The sequence below is a fragment of the Bidens hawaiensis genome, unplaced genomic scaffold, assembly GCF_021521415.1.
Source record: "Bidens hawaiensis isolate Kalapana, Puna unplaced genomic scaffold, B.hawaiensis_p1.1 tig00025206_1, whole genome shotgun sequence".
NCBI classification, from domain to species: domain Eukaryota; kingdom Viridiplantae; phylum Streptophyta; class Magnoliopsida; order Asterales; family Asteraceae; genus Bidens; species Bidens hawaiensis.
The window spans coordinates 36,849-57,860 of record NW_027494021.1 but is presented as its reverse complement, the minus strand read 5'-3'; the positions used below and the strand labels follow the sequence as shown (position 1 = coordinate 57,860).

Sequence of the window (21,012 nt, the reverse complement as noted above, 5' to 3'; positions counted from 1 at the left end):
ATTAGTCGTACCGGATTTGTAGCTTTATACACGAATAACCTGAATTTTCCAACATCTGGTACCCTTTAACTACATTCCAGTTGGATCTTTCGAAACACCACAGGTTGTTCTTTTCATAAGTTCACCCGTTAGGGTTTTTACAGGTGACTCACTTCGAAGTGGCTTGCCGTGCTCTTGATGGGTATGCTACAGCTCCGTTGTTCCGGCGATTTTACCGCCTAAAAGCAGACAGTGATTGGTTCATTTTTGAGTGCCATTCAGGAGAAAAACATTCATCTTGTTGTTCTAAAATTCTTGTCGGCTTCTACCCTCGAGATTGGAAAGAGAGTTTCTTTTTTGTGTCATCATCCTTCACGCCAGGCCTTACTCATTGTCGTCCTTCTTAATCCAAATTGACGATCTTACCCCCGGTCCACCCACGAGCCAAGATTGGCTGTACAATCTGCTGGTCGAGCACAAAACGGAGGCCATGACTTATCCTGAGCCCTTGTTGTATTTAGCCGGTTTGAGCTAGATATGGTCTGACCCGTTGACCCGTCCAGCTATGCTCGAGGGTGACCGAGCTCGGTGGTTGCGTTTCTTTGCCTTTATCCTATTTGCTCATGTGCTTTTGAATTTTAACACTCGCCCTTATTATTTTTGTTTTTGCAGAAATGAGTTAATGGAGATCCTTAAGAAATGCCATTTGAAGGTCGCCGAGTTAGTCAAGCTTCCGGTTTCTTTGGAGATTGGTGTGGGATAGCCAATCCTTCTGCCGTGGCATCTCAAGATGTGGCCGTTATGGGTTTTACAGCAGAGGTTGATGTTTAAAGTACCCCCAAACACAAGAATTCTACCACTGAAATTTTCAATGCTTCTCTGAAGAACCGGTTGAGGAACTCAAAACTTCTGTATCTGGGGTCAGCGACTATGTCTGCTTCTTCATCTATTACCCTAGGGAGATTGTGGATGTAGATTCGGAATTTTTGTTTCCAATCGCTCCCCCCTCCTAGAGAGTTCAGGGGTCAAGCTCTTCCCAACATGCAGAAGTGGTTTCCAAAGGAAAGAAGTTGGCAGTGCTATAGGATGATGTATGGGTGAAATATCGTGTGTTAAATGAGTCATGTCGTGTGTTTTTGTGTGTTTATATGCTGAAAACACGATTACTTTGAGTGGTTTTACGTTTACAGGTGAGTGGAGCTTAAAGGAGCTAAATTGGAGTATTTGATATGGAGTGGAAAGGAAGATTTTATTATGTGGGGTGATAGAGAATTTGAAGACGAAGACGTGGCTGAAAATGGGGCGTAAAACGGAGCTATAACGAAGAAGTTATGGGCAAAACAGTATGGTGGGGCAGTCACCGTAAAGCAGTGGTTGATGACCGTTGGCTACGGTCACCACCGTAGCTTACGGTGGGGAGACTGTAGGCTACGGTCGTTTGGACAGAAAAACACGATTTTTTGGTTTTTTCTTCCATATTTAAGCCCGGTTCAACCCTAGTACGGCTATGCTTCATACTCTAACCTATTGGGACGATTTTGGGGTCTCTTTCCACCATTCTAACACATCCCAATCATCATAATCATCCATGCCATCATCCATTGAAGAATCAAGAGAGCTAATGAAGATAACTATGCAAGGCTAATCCGCTCGTGACCATCTCCGGGTATAGGGTGAAGTTGTTTATTGGATTATTGGTATTCTAAACCTTACTTTTGGATTTTGTTTAGGTGCTTGAAAGTGTTTTTGGGTAATTAATGAGATTTGTAGTTTATCAGTTAATGATTTTGGTCATCAACAATTAGGATTGAGTTCTTAGTGTCATTGGCCTAATTATCTTTAACCATAATACTGAATAATTCATCATTACCTAAGATTAACAATCAATTAGATTATTATTTAACTGTGTCAATCAATTGGATTAAATTCTAAATGTCACCATAGTCAAACATCTAGTCTTTTGGTTTATTGATTCAAACAAAGATTATATTTCAATAAGTTTAATCATCTATCCAATTTATTTTAAAACATGAAACCTAGAGATTGGTTACCCTTTTCATAATTGTTTACAAATCAACTTAATAGTGTTTTCGTTTAACAAATCTTATATACCGCTTGACATCGTTTGTCCGCCTAGTATAATTAGTCGGTAATAATTGAACTTGATTGGCACTTTTCACTAATTCCCTTTGGATTCGACACCTTACTTGCCCTAGCTAGTAAAGGTAATTTATAAATGTTTTTTATTGACCTTTCAACATCGATCAGAAGATAAAGCAGGAGGTCATTCAGTTCCTTCCTCCGGGGAACCTCTTCTTGAAGACATCTTTGTTCCTAAATGGAACGTTGTAAAATGATCTATGGGGTCACGCTCTTCCCAACATGAGAACGTTGTAAAATGATCCACGGGGCCGTGCCCCACCAAGCACAGGGTCGTGCCTGGCTCTCCAGACAGCCTATATGTAGGTCCTTTAGATGGATCTCAAGACATGACTCGGATCAATCCGTGTTGTTGGTTAGCGGAAATCACCAACGACACTCAGATCTCGGATCTTAGTTTGTTTGGTTTATTTTCTAAAAGAGAGAAAAGGAGAGAAGTGGGTGAGAGAATGAGAGAAAGAAACTTTATTTCCAAATGTTATGTCTTGGAGTGAAAGGGTTGGAGAGAGTTGGAGAAATGGGTTAAGTGGCCCTTTTATAGGGTTCCCATTTCTCTAAAACTTACAAAATAAACGTACCGAGTACGTATTACACCGACTAAAAGCAAACTAAAATGACATATACAATCCTAAAAACAATATAGAATATTGGCCCTACAATCTCCCTCTAGGATTGAGTATGTCGAGGAACCTTCGTCAAGTTCTTTGCTTCGTCTTTATTTCTTGAAACTTAGTACTTGTCTTGATCCAGGATCTTGAACCAGATTGGATCTTGAACAGTTCTTTATTTTCCAGTTCTTATCTTATTTTCTGGGAAGGATCGGCAACAACAAATTTTAGAAACATCAGATGCGGGAGGCTCGACATCTAATTTTCTTTTGTTGACTTTTTTGAGCCGACTGGTTTCTTTCCTTGTCTTCAGATACAATCAGTTCATTTTTAGGTTCAACCACCAACTTTCACGTTCTCGTTTTCTTTTAAGTGTTTCAACATCTGCAACTCCAAGCAGACTTGATCTTGATCTACCTGTCTATGTATAACTGCACAAAACTTAGAACAAATAAGATTCGTTCACAGACCCTCTCGAGGGTCAAAGAAGAATTTGTTCACCGACCCTCCCAATTTCAGTCTCTCAACTTGTAAATGATTTGTTTAAGTCCCAGATTTCCAACGAACTTTGCATGAACGACCTTGACAACAAAACACATGATTTTGAATGAAACAAAGTTTAACAAAATATGTACGAACATAATAAAAGTTTAAAATCTTTTTGGCATTTTCATATATTTTAAAAATAATGAAAATATATACATAATATTTTGAAGTTGAAACAAAAAATAAAACAAAAATAAGATAGGAGTAAAGATGAAATTAATATTATATATCAAAAATATTTACTTTAAACGTTTACTAAATTATTTTTCTGAGAAAGATCACAACATGGAATCACATTATCTGTTAACGTTCTAGATCACACTTCTATTTGGACATTATTATGCCAAGAACCCAAAGTCGATTGTAGATACAATTTGTCCACTTTAAACTTAACAAGTATTTTGATATCAACATGATACGTTAAGGTACAATTAGGCACAATGCTTGTGTGGTCCCCATTTAATCTGACAAATTACAGACTCCATCATACCTCGGGATTAATTTGCTTTCACATGTCACCTCAACTTGACTTAAACCTTTCTTATTTGATCACAGTAATCTTATTAACACACTTGACACTTTGACTTTGTGCACTTGAAACTTTGTACACTTAACTCGATCTAGAAAGATTAAAATAAAGCAGAAGTTCAGGCCATAACAATCAGGTCGGATAATACCATATTATCGCGCAAAGAAAGTCCAAGGCTTGAACAAAAGAAAGAAAATAAAACAAAGCAGAAGATTCAGGGCCTTAATAATTAGGTCGGATAATACCATATTATCGCGCAGGAGAAAGTCCAAGGCTTGAATCAAAATAAATGAAGAAATAACGCAGAAGTTAAAATTCCTAGAACTAACTCTTTTTCTTGATTTTTCTTTTTCTTTTCTGACTCTTTTGTTTTTCTTTTTCTTGCTTTTCTTGACGCTTTACTTGACTCTTTTCTTGACTCAATAAAAATTAAAAATGACACTGATTTTTCATAAGACAACTATGATAAGGTAAAGAGAGGCTTGGGTATGACATGTTTAATTGCATTTCAGCCTTCGTTAATATGACTTTAGTTGGAGTCGGCAACCGCTTCATAACGTGTAACCACTAGCATAGGCAGATATTTAAGTTTATATCACTATGAAACTTACTCATTTGTCAAGCCTATCCACACATCAAGCAATGATCTTGTTGGCTTTTGATCTACTCTTTTCATGTGCTAGAATCGTTAGAGATAATTTCTTATCATTTTCCAATGGTCGGATCAATTTCTCAAAATTTTAAAAATTTTAAATATCCGACTCCCTCTAAGTAGGAGCTCCCTCTATACGGGACAATTCCTTTTAGATTTTCTTAAAAGTAATATAAAATCTTTTTGGTAAATCAAATGATTTGTTTTTGCTTTTCTTAAGATGAATTGAAAATCTTTTTGGTGAGTTAAACTTAACTCATTTTCTCCCTTTAAAATTGTGACATATTTGAAAAATATTTACAATTTTATATACAAAAAGATAGATAATTTGTTTTAATCAAAATTGATCATGCCGATCTATTCGACCCGAAATTCAAATCGAGCATGATCGATGGTTTTAGTGAAAAGGTCAGCAAAGTTGTTGTCAGATGGATTATCTTAAGCATGCATTATCACATTGTATGACAAAGTTGAAGATATTCAAACCGAGATCCAACAGCTGATGTTGGATCCATCACTTGAGAGAAGTAGTTGGACGAGGTTAGTTGAGAAACGCTCGAAAGTTGTTGTTGAACCATTTAAACAAGGCTTCCCTTCTTTGAAGTTTGTCCTCCTATGTCGCTTATGAAAGACTCGAATCCGCCATCGAATGGTTTAGCATCAAATAGCAAGGGTTCATCTCCCATCATATGCCGGGTGCAATCACTATCTAAGTACCTAATACTTTGACAGTCCTCCTTGATTGACCCTGCATGCACTAAGCATTCAAATAGACATGGGTTCCCGGGATACTTTTGTCCCGGGAAGGTCAACCGTAAATCGACCAAACTTGATTTTATTTCCTGAAAACCATTTATTTCTTGTTGGAGCCTCACTTGATGAAGAGCGGTCCTTAGGAATCCAAGCAAAAACTTGTTTCTTGGTTTTGGCAATTTTGGACTTCTGTTTTCTTGCTTTTGAAACTGTTTTTGGTGAATCCTCAAACTTTAAAGTTTTAGGATCCTTTTTGATTTTATCCTTCTTGGTTTTCCAAAAAGGTTTCTTTTTGTGTTTTACTTTATTTACTTTGGATCTCACATCCATTTCACTGGGTTCACTATCAGCTTGATCAGTCCTTGAATCAGGGCTACTAAAAGCTCCTTTTGGGGACTGACTAAGCCACCTTTGAATATCAAGCTGTTGCTTGAATCAGTGATTGAAATGTCTTGCAAGGTGAGAAGAGTGACCATACACAAAACAACACTTTCTCCTAGGAGTGCCAAAGAACTCATCTGAACTATAATGTGGTTGGTGTGGTGGGAAAGGTGATCCTTGGAAAGGAACATGATTATAAAACACATTTGTGTAATATGGATCAACAAAATTTTGTTGATAATGACCATAGTAGTTGTTGTCATAGAAGTTGTATGACTGAGGATCTCTTGATTGATTGGTTGTTTGAGAAAATGATCGTTTATTTGGTGGAACATATTTACAAGAAGTATTTGCCTTTTCATTTTCAAAAACTTTGCTTTTACATGAATTATCCTCAGTCTCATAACTTGATGATGAACAACTTGATATGTTCACCTCAACTGGCCTACTTTCGTTGACACATTTTTCAACAAAAGTTTCATCACAAACGGTTTCATAATCTGAGTCAGAAGAAGAACATAATTTTTCATTGCAAACGTTTGTACAACTATCATCACTTGAATTTTCACAAAATACATAATTTGACCCTGACTTTAAACTTCCCAACATGGATTCACAAACTTTATTACAAACTGGATTGTTAATAGTTTTGGTTAGATCCACACATGATTCAAAACGTGGTTCTAACTTTCTTTTTAGCTTACAACCCAGGTTAACCGTCCCACATTCACCACTATTTACATCACCAGCTTCTACACAAGACACATTGATGTCAGATTTATCAGATGATGGGACTGGAGCAGCAGTTTGAGAGGCAGCAGGAACAAATTTCACAGGCGTTGGTATTCTACCAACCCCGTATTCCATTTCTTCCTCTGGAAAAGTATTATAGCTAAAGTGGGGCAAACTGGTGTAGTTATCATTGAATGGTGGTGGTACGGCAGTGTAATCGTACCCCAACCCCGCTTTAACTTTAGCGTTTCTCTGGGCTCCAATAAGATCATCTAATTTTTCAGATGATGCCTCAAATCTTTCAACTTGTTTTTCTTTTTCTTTCTTATCAGAAACTTTGAGTTTTAATTTCTTAATTTCTTCTTTTAAATCATTAATAATGTCTTTATAATAAACGACGTTATGCTTTTCTCGAAAAATTTCAAGTCTAAGATTTGCTACATCATCATGATGAGTTTTGATCTTTTCAATGTAGATCTTGTCAGCTTTTACACATTCAGTGTTCAATTGACGAAGTTTTACATTATCTTTCAAAACTTCGTCTTGTAAGTATCGATAATATGTAACCTTATTAACACAAGCTTGAGTGCACAGATTGTAATTTACCTCATCGACTGGTGATGTGTCGGAAATGATAGGACATGCATGACTGCTTTTACCGGCAGCACTTGTCCCAACTTTATTACTTGTCCCAACTTTATTTTCTTTGGACTGATTGTTCATTTGGAGCTTATCTTCCATTATTTCAAAAGAGAGAAAGAAACTTTATTTCCAAATGTTATGTCTTGGAGTGAAAGGGTTGGAGAGAATTGGAGAAATGGCTTAAGTGGCCCTTTTATAGGGTCCCAATTTCTCCAAAACTTAAAAAATAAACGTACAAACTAAACGTACCGAGTACGTACTACACCGACTAAAAGCAAACTAAAACGACATATACAATCCTAAAAACAATATTGAATATTGACCCTACACTATAAATAGATTACATGTCTTATTGCTTTAGGTGTGCTTAGAAAGGGTTTGGGCGTGGTTATCAATTAAAAACACTCACTTTACATTCAAGTTGAAGATCAATTAAGGAGTTTGAAGGCTTGGAAGCATCTATCATCATCCTAGAAGGAAGTCACTCCCATAATTTAGTTAGATTGTTCTAATTAAATCATGTATTTGAAATCTTCATCTTCTTTGGTGTGTATCATCATGCTCATTATAAGCTAAACTTACATTTACCATCTAAATCTATGATGAAGCTTAATTCAATTTGATGATTATATTTTATATTGAATATATGATTTAGTTTTTGTAAAATAATGATTATTTTGCAATTATCTTTTGATGAAACATGTTTTGTCACCCTAATCCATTAACTCAAGATTGATGATTAATATATTTAAGATAAACTTTTAAAATCATTCATGATTAACTGATGTTCTTGGAGACTTGAAATGGTAAAAAGAAAATCTTGATATTTTATCCAAAGCATGCTTCCTTGTATTGGACTTTAAAAATATGAGATAAATGCTATGATCAATTTCTCTAATTTTGGTAATTCTAAAATAAGATTGTTAAGTACGATTGATTAGGTTGTCATGCTAGTTAAAGAAATCATATGTTATTACAATCTACTTAAATCAACTAAGGGAGATCGTGTGAATAAACTACAATTCCCTAAAAGTTGTTAGGATTAGTGTTTGAGAAATTGAAGTTAATCCTAATCTTTATACTTCGCTAAAACTACTTGCTTAATTAAATTGGCATTCTAGTATTAGATATGAAGTTATGCATTCTACTTTCTTTTATGTCATAGGGTAATTCGTTTAGGAATAAGGGATTATTCTATTTTATATTCTTAAAGGAAGTTAATCACATATTCATAATATTAATCATCAAAGAAAAGTTAAGTTGAATCTTGATTTAGAAGTAACATTCATATATCGATTTTCTCGTCTAAAATCCATCTACTCCCCCCCTTTTTTTTAATTTAAACAAATATTTAGTTTAAAAACAACCTTTAATGATTATTACTTCCGACTAATTCAATAACAAAGACTTATTATTAGAAATATTCCGTGTCCTTGGAGCGATACTTGGTTCTTACTAATACTATTCTACACATATGATAGATACACTTTAAGGATGAGCAAATTCGTACCGGTACCAATTGTTACCGGTACCTAACCAGTACCGGTACCGAAATCAGTACCAAAGTTTTGAGTTTAGGGATTGGTATGGTACTGTACCGGTATTTCTCAAATTTTACCTTCAATACCGGTACCGTCCCGGTACCGGTACCAAGAATTTGTGATTTTCGGTACCGGTACGGTACCGAGCTCTTCCCTAGACACACTTGCCTATTTGTATGTGGTTTAGTTTTAGTAGAAATCATTTTTATAAATTTAAAACATGATCTTGTGTGAAACAAAAAGATCAACATTTTACATTGCTCACGCACGACATCAAACACCATATTAGTGCCTTGGCTAAAAAGACTTTGGCAATGTTTTTGGAAGTAAGCAGAGTAACTACCATGTCTATCATAGAACGGTTCTTTCATTTGGCAACCCCATTATGCCGTGGTGTGTATGTCAATTGTCTTTCGATCCCATTCACCTTACTAAACATGTTGAAGTCATTTGACAAGTATTCAACCCCTCAATCGGTTTGAACTTTAACAATTTTTCCGTTTCGGTTTCGACCTTAGTCTTGAATTCCTTAAAGCTCTCAAGAGCTTGTGATTTATCTGTCAATAAATATATAACTATCAATAAAGCTTAACATGTATCCTTACCCGTGTTTGAATGCGGTTTGGTTGACCCAATTAATCAATTCAAGAATCTCACTTGCATGCCACTCGCTCTACTTTGGTATGGCCTTAGCTCCCTTGCTTGTTTCCCAATCAAAATAGTCTTCACAAAGTACCTTGTCAACAAAGAAGGTTCGTAAGTCTCTTACCATTTCTTTCTGTTGAAGAGTTCCCATACTTGTCTTGCTTAGATGCCCTAACCCCTAACCGTTGATTTCTTCAAATTTTGATTCAACTATTAACATGGCCTCCTCATTATATCAAATTTGGCACAATTTGCTTCCTTCATACTAGGGCATTCATACAAGAATGCCCTAATTTATGACATAATTTGTAGCACTTAATTATTTCCTTGTCGAAGGATTGCCTTCCTTGTCTATGTCCCTTTCCTCTTGGGCTGAAACATCCTCTTCCACGACCATGATCACTTGAGCCTTCACCATCATCAACCTTGAATACTTGCTCATCTATGTTATCAACCCTTTTAAACTTATGTTTGTGCACGACATGAGTGCTTTACAATTATTCTATAGACATTTCTCCACATTCTTTGAATTTAAAATAAATACAACCACATAGATGTACTTTTTAGTAAGAGTCTCGAGAATCTTTTCAACTATCTTTGCTTCCGGCATCGACTCTCCATTAATTACTGCTCATTTGATTTAAGACCTAACGATGTATTCCTGTATGGTCACATTGATCTTCATTTCTAAGACCTCAAAATCTCTTCTAAGTTTCTGCAACATTGATCTTTCCACACGCTCATTCCCAACAAATCATTTCTTCATAGAATCCCACAATCCCACACCAAAATCTGCTCAAAAGTCACCCTAGCTAGCTATCAATTGTTTGTTAAAGGTAACGCTTCACCTGTAAGACCTTGGTCTTGAGTTCTTCCACCTTCTTTCTTCACGCATCATTCCGATTAATGCCACGTCTAGGTCAATGATTCTTGGATCCATTAGCTTCCACAATTGTTTTGCATGCAACAATTTCTCAATCATATATCTCACTTTAGTGTTCATAATGAGCATCACAAACCGGTATTTTTAATTGTTCTTCACTCATTACCGTATACTCTCTTTCGTGTTAGGTTTTGCTATGATACCAAATGATAAAATGTTTGTCATTGGTAATCAAAGTTTTCTCGAAAGCTAAAACTTCATTAAAAGGCCAACTACACAAAGAAAATAAAAGAACAAACCGTAACAAACAAACAAACAAACTAATTAAGCGACATAAATGGAAACTAACTAGTAACGATTAACTAGCTATAGAACTGGTAAACGAAGGACTTCAATAGATCCCCTTGCTTGCATCGTAAAATTTAGTGGTGATTGGAATCATTAAAAGAGTCAATATTATTCATTTCAATTTGAGAATTTTCAAACAACGTTTGTCCCAAACATGACAGTAATAACATTGTCTGGTTCCTTCCCTTGCTGATCCCTTCCCCCTTCTTCTTCTTCTTCTTCTTCTTCTTCTTCTTCTTCTTCTTCTTCTTCCGAGTTGCGAAATCCATTTTGATGATGAATGATTAAACTGAATATAATAATGAAAGTGATTGGAAAAATTGAAGGAATCAGAGAACAACTGGCTCTAATATCACTTTGGCTCTAATATCACTTTGATAGAAATAATTATTAGTAAAGATAATATAAAGATTGTCCGGATGTAAAGATAATACTCAAAATGGTAGATCACAACCACCGAAATCAAATGAACAATAAAGATATAAATGGAAATAAACAAAGAGTAGGTAAAGATTAAAGATAACAATCTGACTCTTACATAATACAATGATCAGGTACTAGGATGCTGGAGGTAGTATGGCGGGAAATAACTCTCAACCGTTATGGTTTACAGTTTAACTATCTTAATTGTCAATTAATAAGCTTCGCATATTCAAATTGGTTGTTCAACATTATTACTTAAACTACCAGGTAATTAATATTAGGTGAATGTAGGAGCAACATTCATATATAATAGGAATACCACGTTCATCTTTAGCGGTTAGAACATCGTTCTCGTCGCAAACTTTAGCGGTGATTGAAATTAATAAAAGGTTCAATATCATTAACCATACCCTATTTAAAGATTTTCTAACCAAGTTTGGCCATTTTCTCAAAAGACTGTTTTATCTATCTATAATATATATAAAAGAAAACCCTAAAATCCTATGTGTCGCCATATGGTCGCTCCCCTTTTATGAAAGCCACCAGATTTCTTTTATTTTTAAATGGAGGCCTCTCATTGATTTAACCCAAATTCATGGGTATGGGTCTTACAAAAACCAGATAGCTCTTAAACGGGTTATAACATCTCATTAAATTAAAAATTAATCTTACCAATTATTTGATATGAAAAATCCTATAAATAGGGATATACTAAAATATAATATCCAATTTAAAAAGAAAAAGATATTATTTATAATTAATAAACAATTTTATAATAAAAAACATAAGCGGGTCATGGCTCACCAAATCCAGATAGCTTTTAAACAGGTTATAACATATCATTTATTTATGAAACCCTTTCATCATCAAACCCTAAGAATATTATTAACTTTCTTACAATAAAGAAAATTAAAATACAAAAAACAAATATTAAAAAACGAAAAATGTAAAACAATCATTCTCTCAAGCCATCAGATTGTTTTATTTGTAAATGAAGGCTTCTCACGCATTTGACCCGAATTCACGGATAAAGGTCTCACAAAACCCAGATAGCTCTTAAACGGGTTATAGCATCTCATTATATTAAAAAATAATCTCATCAAATATTTGATAAATCCTATAAAATAGGAATATACTAAAAATTAATATCCTATTTTATTTTAAAAAAATATATTATTTATAATTAAGAAACAATTTTATAATAAAGAAAATAAACGGGTAATGGGTATCACCAAACCCAGATAGCTTTTAAACCGGATTATAACATATCATTTATTTGTGAAACTATTTCATCATTAAACCTCAAGTATATTAATTATTAATTTTCTTACAATAAATAAAATTAAAATCCAAATATACATATATAAATATTAAAAAACGAATAATGTAAGACAACCCCCGTAATACGAGAGATACAATCTAGTTTAGTTTATAAAATAAGATCGTTATTTCATCTCCCTTACCATAACCACTACTAGAATATTGATCAGACTCTTCTCACGACATTTACGGTGGTTTCCAACACATTTTCAACAAAAACTGGTTTGTGGAAATTGCTTATGGGAAATATGAATTATCCTATGTTTTTCCAACATATTTTCTGATACATTTCCATCAAAAATATGTTGTTGGAAGCTAGCATCCAACGCGTATTGTTAAATTGCTTTATTTCCTTTCCTAAGCATCTCCGTACATTCTGTTTTCTACTTCTTATTATTATTGTTCTTTGTACTCTCACTTAAATAAAATATACAGTAAATAGATTTTTTTTTATTTTTTTTATTTTGATGTTTATATTTCCTAGTTCCTACGCATTACCTGAAGAATGCATTTTTTATAGTTTTTATTTTCCCAAGCTATATTTTGCAATTATTGTATTTATCTGATCTGCTATACAGGGAAAGGATGCGTTGCAAAAATGGCGATTATCATGTCCACATCGTGCTCGGTGTAACAGAAATATAAGCTTGCCATCGATCTTTGAAAAATTCCTATGTCATGCTTCAATAATTTTGTAGGCAGACAAAACTACAGTTTTACTTTGAGAAACAACTTGCATACAAGACAACATAAGATTATACCAACTCCATAATGGACAAGTTTCTAGTCTATTTTTAGATTACTTGAGATGGCAATCACGGCGTTCATCAATACTTTATTATTTTAGAAAAAAACGTAAAAAAATGTTCAAGGGAATTGTCTCTATACATTATAGATTGCTGCTGAAGAAGGTTGGTAATTAATTACGTACTTTAAAAAAAAGTTTGACTACAAAGTAGTCTTGCTGCTTAGCCAATCCCTATAAAAGCACAATCAGTTTGCCTTGCTAGACATCAAACACCACAGTAAAAGAGACCACAAACTAAAAGAGAGAATGCAGAGGTTCAACTTTACTCTTTTACTCATTTTCCTGACGGCAACGTATTCTATTCAAGTCAATGCTCAGACTTGCAAACCCAGTGGTGGTATCCGGGGAAGAAAACCACCTCCTGGACAATGCAACAAAGAGAATGACTCGGATTGCTGTGTCCAAGGTAAGTTCTACACCACGTATACATGCTCCCCTACGGTGACAGGTGCCACTAAAGCAAAACTTACTATAAACAGCTTCCAAAAGGGAGGTGATGGTGGTGGTCCATCAGAGTGTGACAACCAATACCACTCTGATGACACACCGGTTGTGGCACTATCAGCCGGATGGTACAAGGGAGGGGATAGGTGCCATAACTTTATTACCATTAACGGAAATGGGAGGAGCGTGAAGGCTAAAGTTGTGGATGAGTGTGACTCTACTATGGGGTGTGATGCTGATCATGACTATCAACCACCTTGCCCTAATAATATCGTTGACGCCTCGAAAGCTGTGTGGAAAGCGTTAGGGGTCTCAGAAGATAATTGGGGAGATTTGGATATCACTTGGTCAGACTAATATATACTCTCATAAAAATGTTAAAAACTTATTATGCCTTTTATTTTCTTGTGATAATATGTACTACGTGAAGCTATACGTATTAAAATTGGGTGTTGTATAATATGATTAATTAAACTACCAGGCAATCGATATCTAGGATTCAGAACAGGTTTATATTCTGCTTGAATTAGCAGCTAGGCTTTAAACACACTCATATTAATTCAAATTAAATGTTAACAGAAAAAAATTATTCAGGAGGCATCCAAGAAAATTTATGAAATAAATACGCCGAATGTATACAGCTAGAATTAGCACATGTCTCTCTACCAGATCAAAACAAATGGTGCTTTTAAAGCATGTACATAATATCTGGATCAACTTAACCAAGACTTGGAGGTAGAGATGAAACTGCTAGAAATTGTACCTAATTCCAGTTTTACTGCCTGCAAAATAAATTTAATTTGCTAAACCGAAGAAGCTAAAGGAAGTTTTATTTATCACGGGCTATAACATGGGTTAGCAATAGAGGTCTAGTACGTCTGAATTATACAATTGTTGATGTTGCATGACGCACTACTCAGTACCTAATGTGCTGAATCTAGCATCTTCATCTACCAAAAAAGTGTCCTAGACATCTATGAGAATTACCTACAATGATCAGTTATTAATAGTCGTAACTTCAAGTGTTGTAACCTGCTTGTTGCAGTAATATAATGAAGCAACTTATATGGAAATCTGGATTTTAAGAGAATCAAACAAGAAAAACCATTTATGATGGATGTAAGAAAAATATTTTTACATACAACGCACTGATATCAATCGTTTATGATAGATTTACATCTTGTTTCTATTATATGTGAAAGATTTTCATCTTGTTTATAGAGGAAGTCTCAAGAAGAATTAGGGCATAAGATTGTATGCGAGTAATGACAGGTAGCATCGTGATGGTTGGAATGAGGTAAGGGTTTATATTTTGCTAGATATGTCTGATTTCAAAATTTTACATGTATGTGACACACACTTATCAGAATTTGGAGGATTATGGCTAAGAATAACAGCATATGCAAAGTTAGTGAAACTTATGTATACGAGACACTAGATTATTGTTTAGCATCTGTAGTAGCAACGTTTCAAACATGGAAAATGAAAATCTGTAAATGGTGAAAATTAATCTATTTGTCCTAAGGGTGGTTTAGAGCAAGTTAAAGGTGATTTTATCTACGTGTTATTATATTTAGTCTTAAATCCAGAATGAAATGTGTTCGGATTGTATATATGATAGTCTCACTCCTAGAATGGCTAAAATTTCCCGGCACCTAGACGAGTAAAAAATATGGCCCCTAAATCACAACCAATTCCTGCTCGAGAGAGAACACAACTGAGCCAACTTTGTAAGATGTGGTTTTAATTCTTTCACTAGAGGGAGACTTAAAATGTGAACTTGAAATAAGACTTGAAACTACTACTTATAACGATTGTGAAAGGTTAGATTTACTTATACTGGCAATATGGGAAAACCTTTTAAAGAGAGACGAGAAAAGAAGATAACAAATAATGTGGGATATAACCTTTTAAAGAGGCAAGAAATGAAGGGAACAAATAAAAAAGGGTGCTTCAGCCATGTCTTTAACTAGAGACTTTTCCAACTACACCAACAGAATTTTGATGTTAAATAAACATATGTATAAACTATATATATATTAGATAAATAATATATCAATTTAAAAATAAAAACCTGGGCCAGAGAGACTGGGCTTTGGACGGTCCCCCAATTCGACTCCGTTTGGGCCGGCCCTGGCCTAATGTTTGAGTTTTTGGTAAATGTATTTAGATGGGTTAATGAGTTGAAACTTTTAACAAATTTAGTCAATGAACCATAACTAAATATAGTGATATATTAAATAACTCAAAGAGAAGTTTGCTTAAGGGGAAGTTCAATATACAAATTAAGCATGCATGTAAAGATGCTTACAGATCTAGAAATACTTTATCGATTTTACATAAGTCGATGAACCAATTAAGTGATGACAAAAATATTGACTCTATTCAAGCAAGTGAAATCTTGATTAGAGCTTGTAAAGATCACATGGTTAAATGATTTTTGTAAGATTATAGACTTTCAATGGAATGTTCTTGATATTTGAGTACGAGTATTTGTGTGCAGAAACACAAGTGTTTATTTGCAATGTATAATCTACTAAGGATAAGCAATTATCATATTGAAAAAGCAAAATGGTGAAATGCTAGTAATCTATATATATGTATGTTAGTTAAAATGTTCTATATATGGTTCGGTTGTTTACATGTAAATAAATACTTATTGAATGATAAAAAATGGGATGAGATGAAATTTAAATATGGGGTGCTATGCATGAGTGTATTATGGTCAATCTCAATTCACATGTAATTGCACGTAATTGATCAATTGAACTATAATGAAATGCATGGCGGGGCGCAATTCATATGTAATAGGAGTAATAGGTTCATCCCCTTGTTTGCAACACTTTCTCGTTGTTAAATTTTAAGGTGATTGATATCATTAAAAGGTTCATATTATTCGGGGGAATTTGAGGATTTCCGAACCAAGTTTGGCCATTTTCCCTACAGCATCCTCTAACTAATGAATAACTTTTCCCTAACTTTTAATTCCTAATGCAACATTTACTGTTTATTTAATTTATAAAATAAGAGGGTCATTTCATCTTCTTGATCATACTGTTGGACGTAATATCAGACAGAAGTCACAAGTTGGTAAAATTGAGGGGACCAATAATGACAAGTCGATCATAGTTGGTTATGTTTCCTGATTACAACATGTTTCTTAATTGTTTTATTTAATTATAATAAGTAATGTATTCGCTAGCAAGTTATGTTATATAAACCAAATTATGATTAGACATTATAGAACACATAAGATGTAAGAGTTAAGGTTCATCAAGAGTTAAACCGAGTTAGGGTTTAAAAGATTGTAATAAGTTTTTTGAGTTATATTTTCTGATTAACATAAACAAGAGTTATTCGTCTAAGTTCGTGCTTGATTATCAGTCAGGACTTGGATAACCACTACTAGAAATTTGTTCCAACTCTTCCCATGCCATTTTTATGTCATTTTTGTCTTATTTCCAACAAAAACCGGTTTGTGAAAAACGCTCCTAAAAGTATTTTCCAGTGCTTTTCCAACACATTTTCCGATACATTTTCAGAAAAAATATGTAGTTGGTAGCTTCCTAACACATTTCTGAGGCATATAGTTAAATTTTTTCTTGTTAATATTCTACGCATCTTGGTCCGGCACATAAATTATTATACATTAATTTTTCTATTTGTTGTTGTTGTTATTATTATTATGATCATTTATATAAAATATAAAGTGAATAGCTGTTTTTTTATTATAATGTTTTTATTTCCTAAGCATTTACGACAAATTCATTTTTCATTACCTTTACAGTTTTTGTTATACATGGGAAGGATGCGTGGCAAAAAAATGGCAATTATCATACCCACATTGTGCGCAGGAGGTGTGAAATGCAACAGAAATATACGCTTGCCATCGATTTTTGGCAAATTCCTATGCCATGCTTCTATAATTTAGTAGTCAAACAAAACTGCAAGTTTTGTAGTTTGAAAAACAATTTCATACAAGACAACATAAAATTATACCAACTTCTAGACTATATAGTGGACAACTTTCTGGTCTCCTTTTAATTAGATTTATTTTTCGAAGTGAAAAAATGTTCATGGGAATTGTCTCCAAGCTTTATAGATTGCTTCTGAAGAAGGTTGTTAATTAATTAGTTTAAGAAAAAAAAGTTTGACTACAAACTAGTCTTGCTGCTTATCCAATCACTATAAAAGCACAATCACTTTGCCTTTCTAGACATCAAACACCATTGTAAGAGGCGAAAACTGAAAGACAAAAATGAAGAGGTTCAACTTTATTCTTGTACTCATTCTCCTGACGGCAGTTCAAATCAACGCTCAGACTTGCAAACCGAGTGGTGGTATCCGGGGAAAAAAACCACCTCCTGGACAATGCAACAAAGAGAATGATTCAGATTGTTGTGTCCAAGGTAAGTTCTACACCACATATACATGCTCACCTCCGGTGACAGGTGCCACTAAGGCAAAACTTACCATAAACAGCTTCCAAAAGGGAGGTGACGGTGGGGGTCCATCAGAATGTGACAACCAATACCACTCTGACGACACACCGGTTGTGGCACTATCAACCGGATGGTACAAGGGAGGGGACAGGTGCCATAAGTTTATTACCATTAACGGAAATGGGAGGAGCGTGAAGGCTATGGTTGTGGATGAGTGTGACTCCACTATGGGATGTGATGCTGATCATGACTATCAACCACCTTGCCCTAATAATATTGTTGATGCTTCGAAAGCTGTGTGGAAAGCATTGGGGGTCTCAGAAGATAACTGGGGAGATTTGGATATCAATTGGTCATAGTAATATATACTCTCATAAAAATGTCAAAAACTTATTATGCCTTTCATTTCTTGTGAATATATGAAATACATGAAGTATATATATGTGTAATACGTGAAGCAATAAGTGTTCAAATTGTGTGCTCTATAATATGATTAGTTAAACTACCAGGCAATCAATACCCAGGATTTGGAAAAGGTTTATATTCTGCTTGAATTATCTGCTAGGCTGAAATTAAACACTATATTAATTCAATTTAAATAACGCAAATATTTACCCATGACGCATCCAAGAAAATAAAAGAACTAAGGTAGCGTTTGGTATGCAGGAATAATAGTAGGAATGGAATGATTCATTACGTGGGAATGAAAAAAGTGGTGTTTGGTTACTCAATGGAATGGAATCATCCATTAGACATGGAATCCCTATAGGGCCCTATTCGGGTGGATCTAACAACGTCTTTGGATCAACCTAACTTAGTGCTAGCGGAAATCACACTAAGCAACCAAGAGGTTTCAGATCTTGAGTTTATTTTCAGTTACGGAAAGGTTATAGAGAGAGAGAGAGCCGAGAGAGATGAGAAGAGAAAGAGTGATGGAGTTTTTGCCAAAAGGTATTCTATTGAATTATCCACTCTTACTTCTCATGGCATGCTTCCTATTTATAGGGAAGCATGCATGAGAAGTAAAACACATCTAATCCCCAATGGGCTTCTTTACAATGGACCGTGGCCCAACAACGTACAAAATGACCTATCGGCCCAAATACATAACTGAATCAATACAAAAAACTAAATATATAAAACGGGGCCTAACAATCTCCCTCTAGTCTTTAGTATTGAAACCCGTCGGTGTCGTATATCAGGCATTCGTCCTCGGTTAGTGGAAGTTCAACAAGTCTACGCACGAACTTGTTGAAAGCTTCCACTATCCGGTCGGTATTCTGACGTCCCAAATCCTCAACGGTTACCAGCGGCTTGTTGTAGAGCTTCGTCACATCTTCAATGTGTAGTCCCATAAGCTCGTGCTCGTCAAACACTCTGATCTCGTGCATATCACGGCAGTGAATGACGGCCTCGCCCGTTGTGTTATCTAACTCCCAATCGATGAAGTCTCGGAGAGTGTTGGGAAGATAAGGCTCGCCATGATAAATCTCGTGACATTCTTTCGGCGCCTTGTATCTCCACATCATGCGAGGCTCTCCGGTAGCCGGGTTTATCTCTCTTGGGTTCTTGTACCTGCAACCCTTATTCGACTCGAAGTCCTTGTAGTTGACTCTCAATTGACGTTGTAGATAAGTTGGGACCCAACTTTCCAGCGTACTTCCAGTAGCACCATGACCTAGAGCCTTCTGTAGATAGTTTAGATCAAGCTCAGGTAGAGTCTTCAGCTCGTGATGACTGAGATAGATGAGGTCCCCGCTGTAACGTCTGATGGCCCAAACTTTATTCCGCTGATCATACCTTGCATATACGATCAGCGAGTCGTCATGATATGGATAGTTGAGCACGTGGGCAGACGCACAGCTAGAGACAATGTGCGCCTTTCGCTTCTTCTTTGGCGGATGGTCAATGACAGGATCGGTTGCAGGAGCTTGTGAAGCTTGAGCGGGAGGAGTATCCGGATTTGGCGAGTAGTTAATGTCATCGTGTTGTTCATTTATTGCCGTCTCCGTTCCCGTTCCCTCGATGAATTCCTCAAAGCTCATTCCTGCATTAATAAAATCAACGATCACACCTGTATTGTCAGTCGGAGAGATGATATCTTTATACAAGCTATCAAGTAGTGAGTCCTCCTCTCTGACTTTGCTGGCTGAGCCGGGATTAGCAGGGTCTTGAGCATCGTGTTGAGAGTGTGGAGGTGATTGAGTGTTATCTCCACTTCCACCTCCTGCCGCCCCGGCCCCTCCATCTCCACCACCACCATTGCCACCACCATCATCATCATCAAAGCTGTCATGAACTTCATCGTCGTCGTCATCTTCTTCATCATCATCATCTTCATCATCACCATCATCTTCTTCATCACCATCATAGCCACCACCAACAACGCTAGATTGGCTGCCCTGTTGTACTAACCGACCAACAGTCGCCTCTCCTTCTGACACAGCAACCTGTACGCCTCGCATGGTCACAGAAGCACCTGCGGCAGGTTGTGAACCACCAACTTGAGAAGTCTCACTAGACCTTCTCCAAGTTCTAAACACAGCGTCAAGCCTATCCTCCAGACCATGAAATTCATCTTCCTGAATGCCCATGAGGTCTGAGGCCGCCTAGTACTTGCTCACCATCTCTTCATTAGTCTTGAGCTGTAGCTCATTCAGACGGTCTTGTTCCTTGATTCTTTCTTTAATGGCCTCTATGTCTGCTCTGAGCGTATCGAGAGAGGTGGAGGAAGCAAGTTGATTTTCCAAATCAGCAACTCTTGAGTTTGTAGCTTCCTTTTCAACATCCCACTTTCTCGTAGCATCTTTAATCTTCTTGTTTACGCTTGATCTGAGAGCACTAGCACTTGGTAAGTATCTTTCAAGTGTAGCCAGTCTATCTCCAAGTCTAGTGTGATCGGCTCTCAGATTAGCGTTCTCAGAGGCCTCATGATTCATCAACGTTTGTAGATTCTGGATTCGGGTGTGGAAGGTGTTGGTCAATAACCTTTGATTTTCAGCAATTTCATCGCTTGCTGCCTTCTGTTCTTCCAACACCCGGATCCTTTCCCTCAGATCCGCCTTTTCTTTTTCGTCCTCAAGAGCCTTTTGCTTCATATCTTTGATGAGCCTGAGGAGTGCAATCTCTCGTTCCGCCCGTTTAGCGTTTGATTCCTTAAGTGCGACGATCCTATC

The 21,012-nt window shown here is 35.8% G+C and overlaps 1 protein-coding gene across 1 annotated transcript; it reads left to right on the top strand.

Annotated features, from left to right (window-relative positions):
* The first annotated feature begins 13,059 nt into the window (after positions 1-13,059).
* LOC143571180 (uncharacterized) lies at positions 13,060-18,278 on the top strand. The gene is made up of 2 exons (XM_077056672.1): positions 13,060-13,750; positions 17,718-18,278. The coding sequence occupies exons 1-2, from the start codon at positions 13,197-13,199 to the stop codon at positions 18,193-18,195; spliced, it is 1,032 nt and encodes a 343-aa protein (XP_076912787.1). The 5' UTR covers positions 13,060-13,196; the 3' UTR covers positions 18,196-18,278.
* The last annotated feature ends 2,734 nt before the right edge of the window (positions 18,279-21,012 follow it).

What these genes read in the sequence shown, in the direction of transcription:
- LOC143571180 (XM_077056672.1), top strand. Translation starts at nt 13,197, where the DNA reads ATGCAGAGGTTCAACTTTACTCTTTTACTCATTTTCCTGACGGCAACG. An exon ending in GATATCACTTGGTCAGACTA is followed by an intron (nt 13,751 to 17,717) that starts ATATATACTCTC and finishes CAACGCTCAGAC; the next exon opens with TTGCAAACCGAGTGGTGGTA.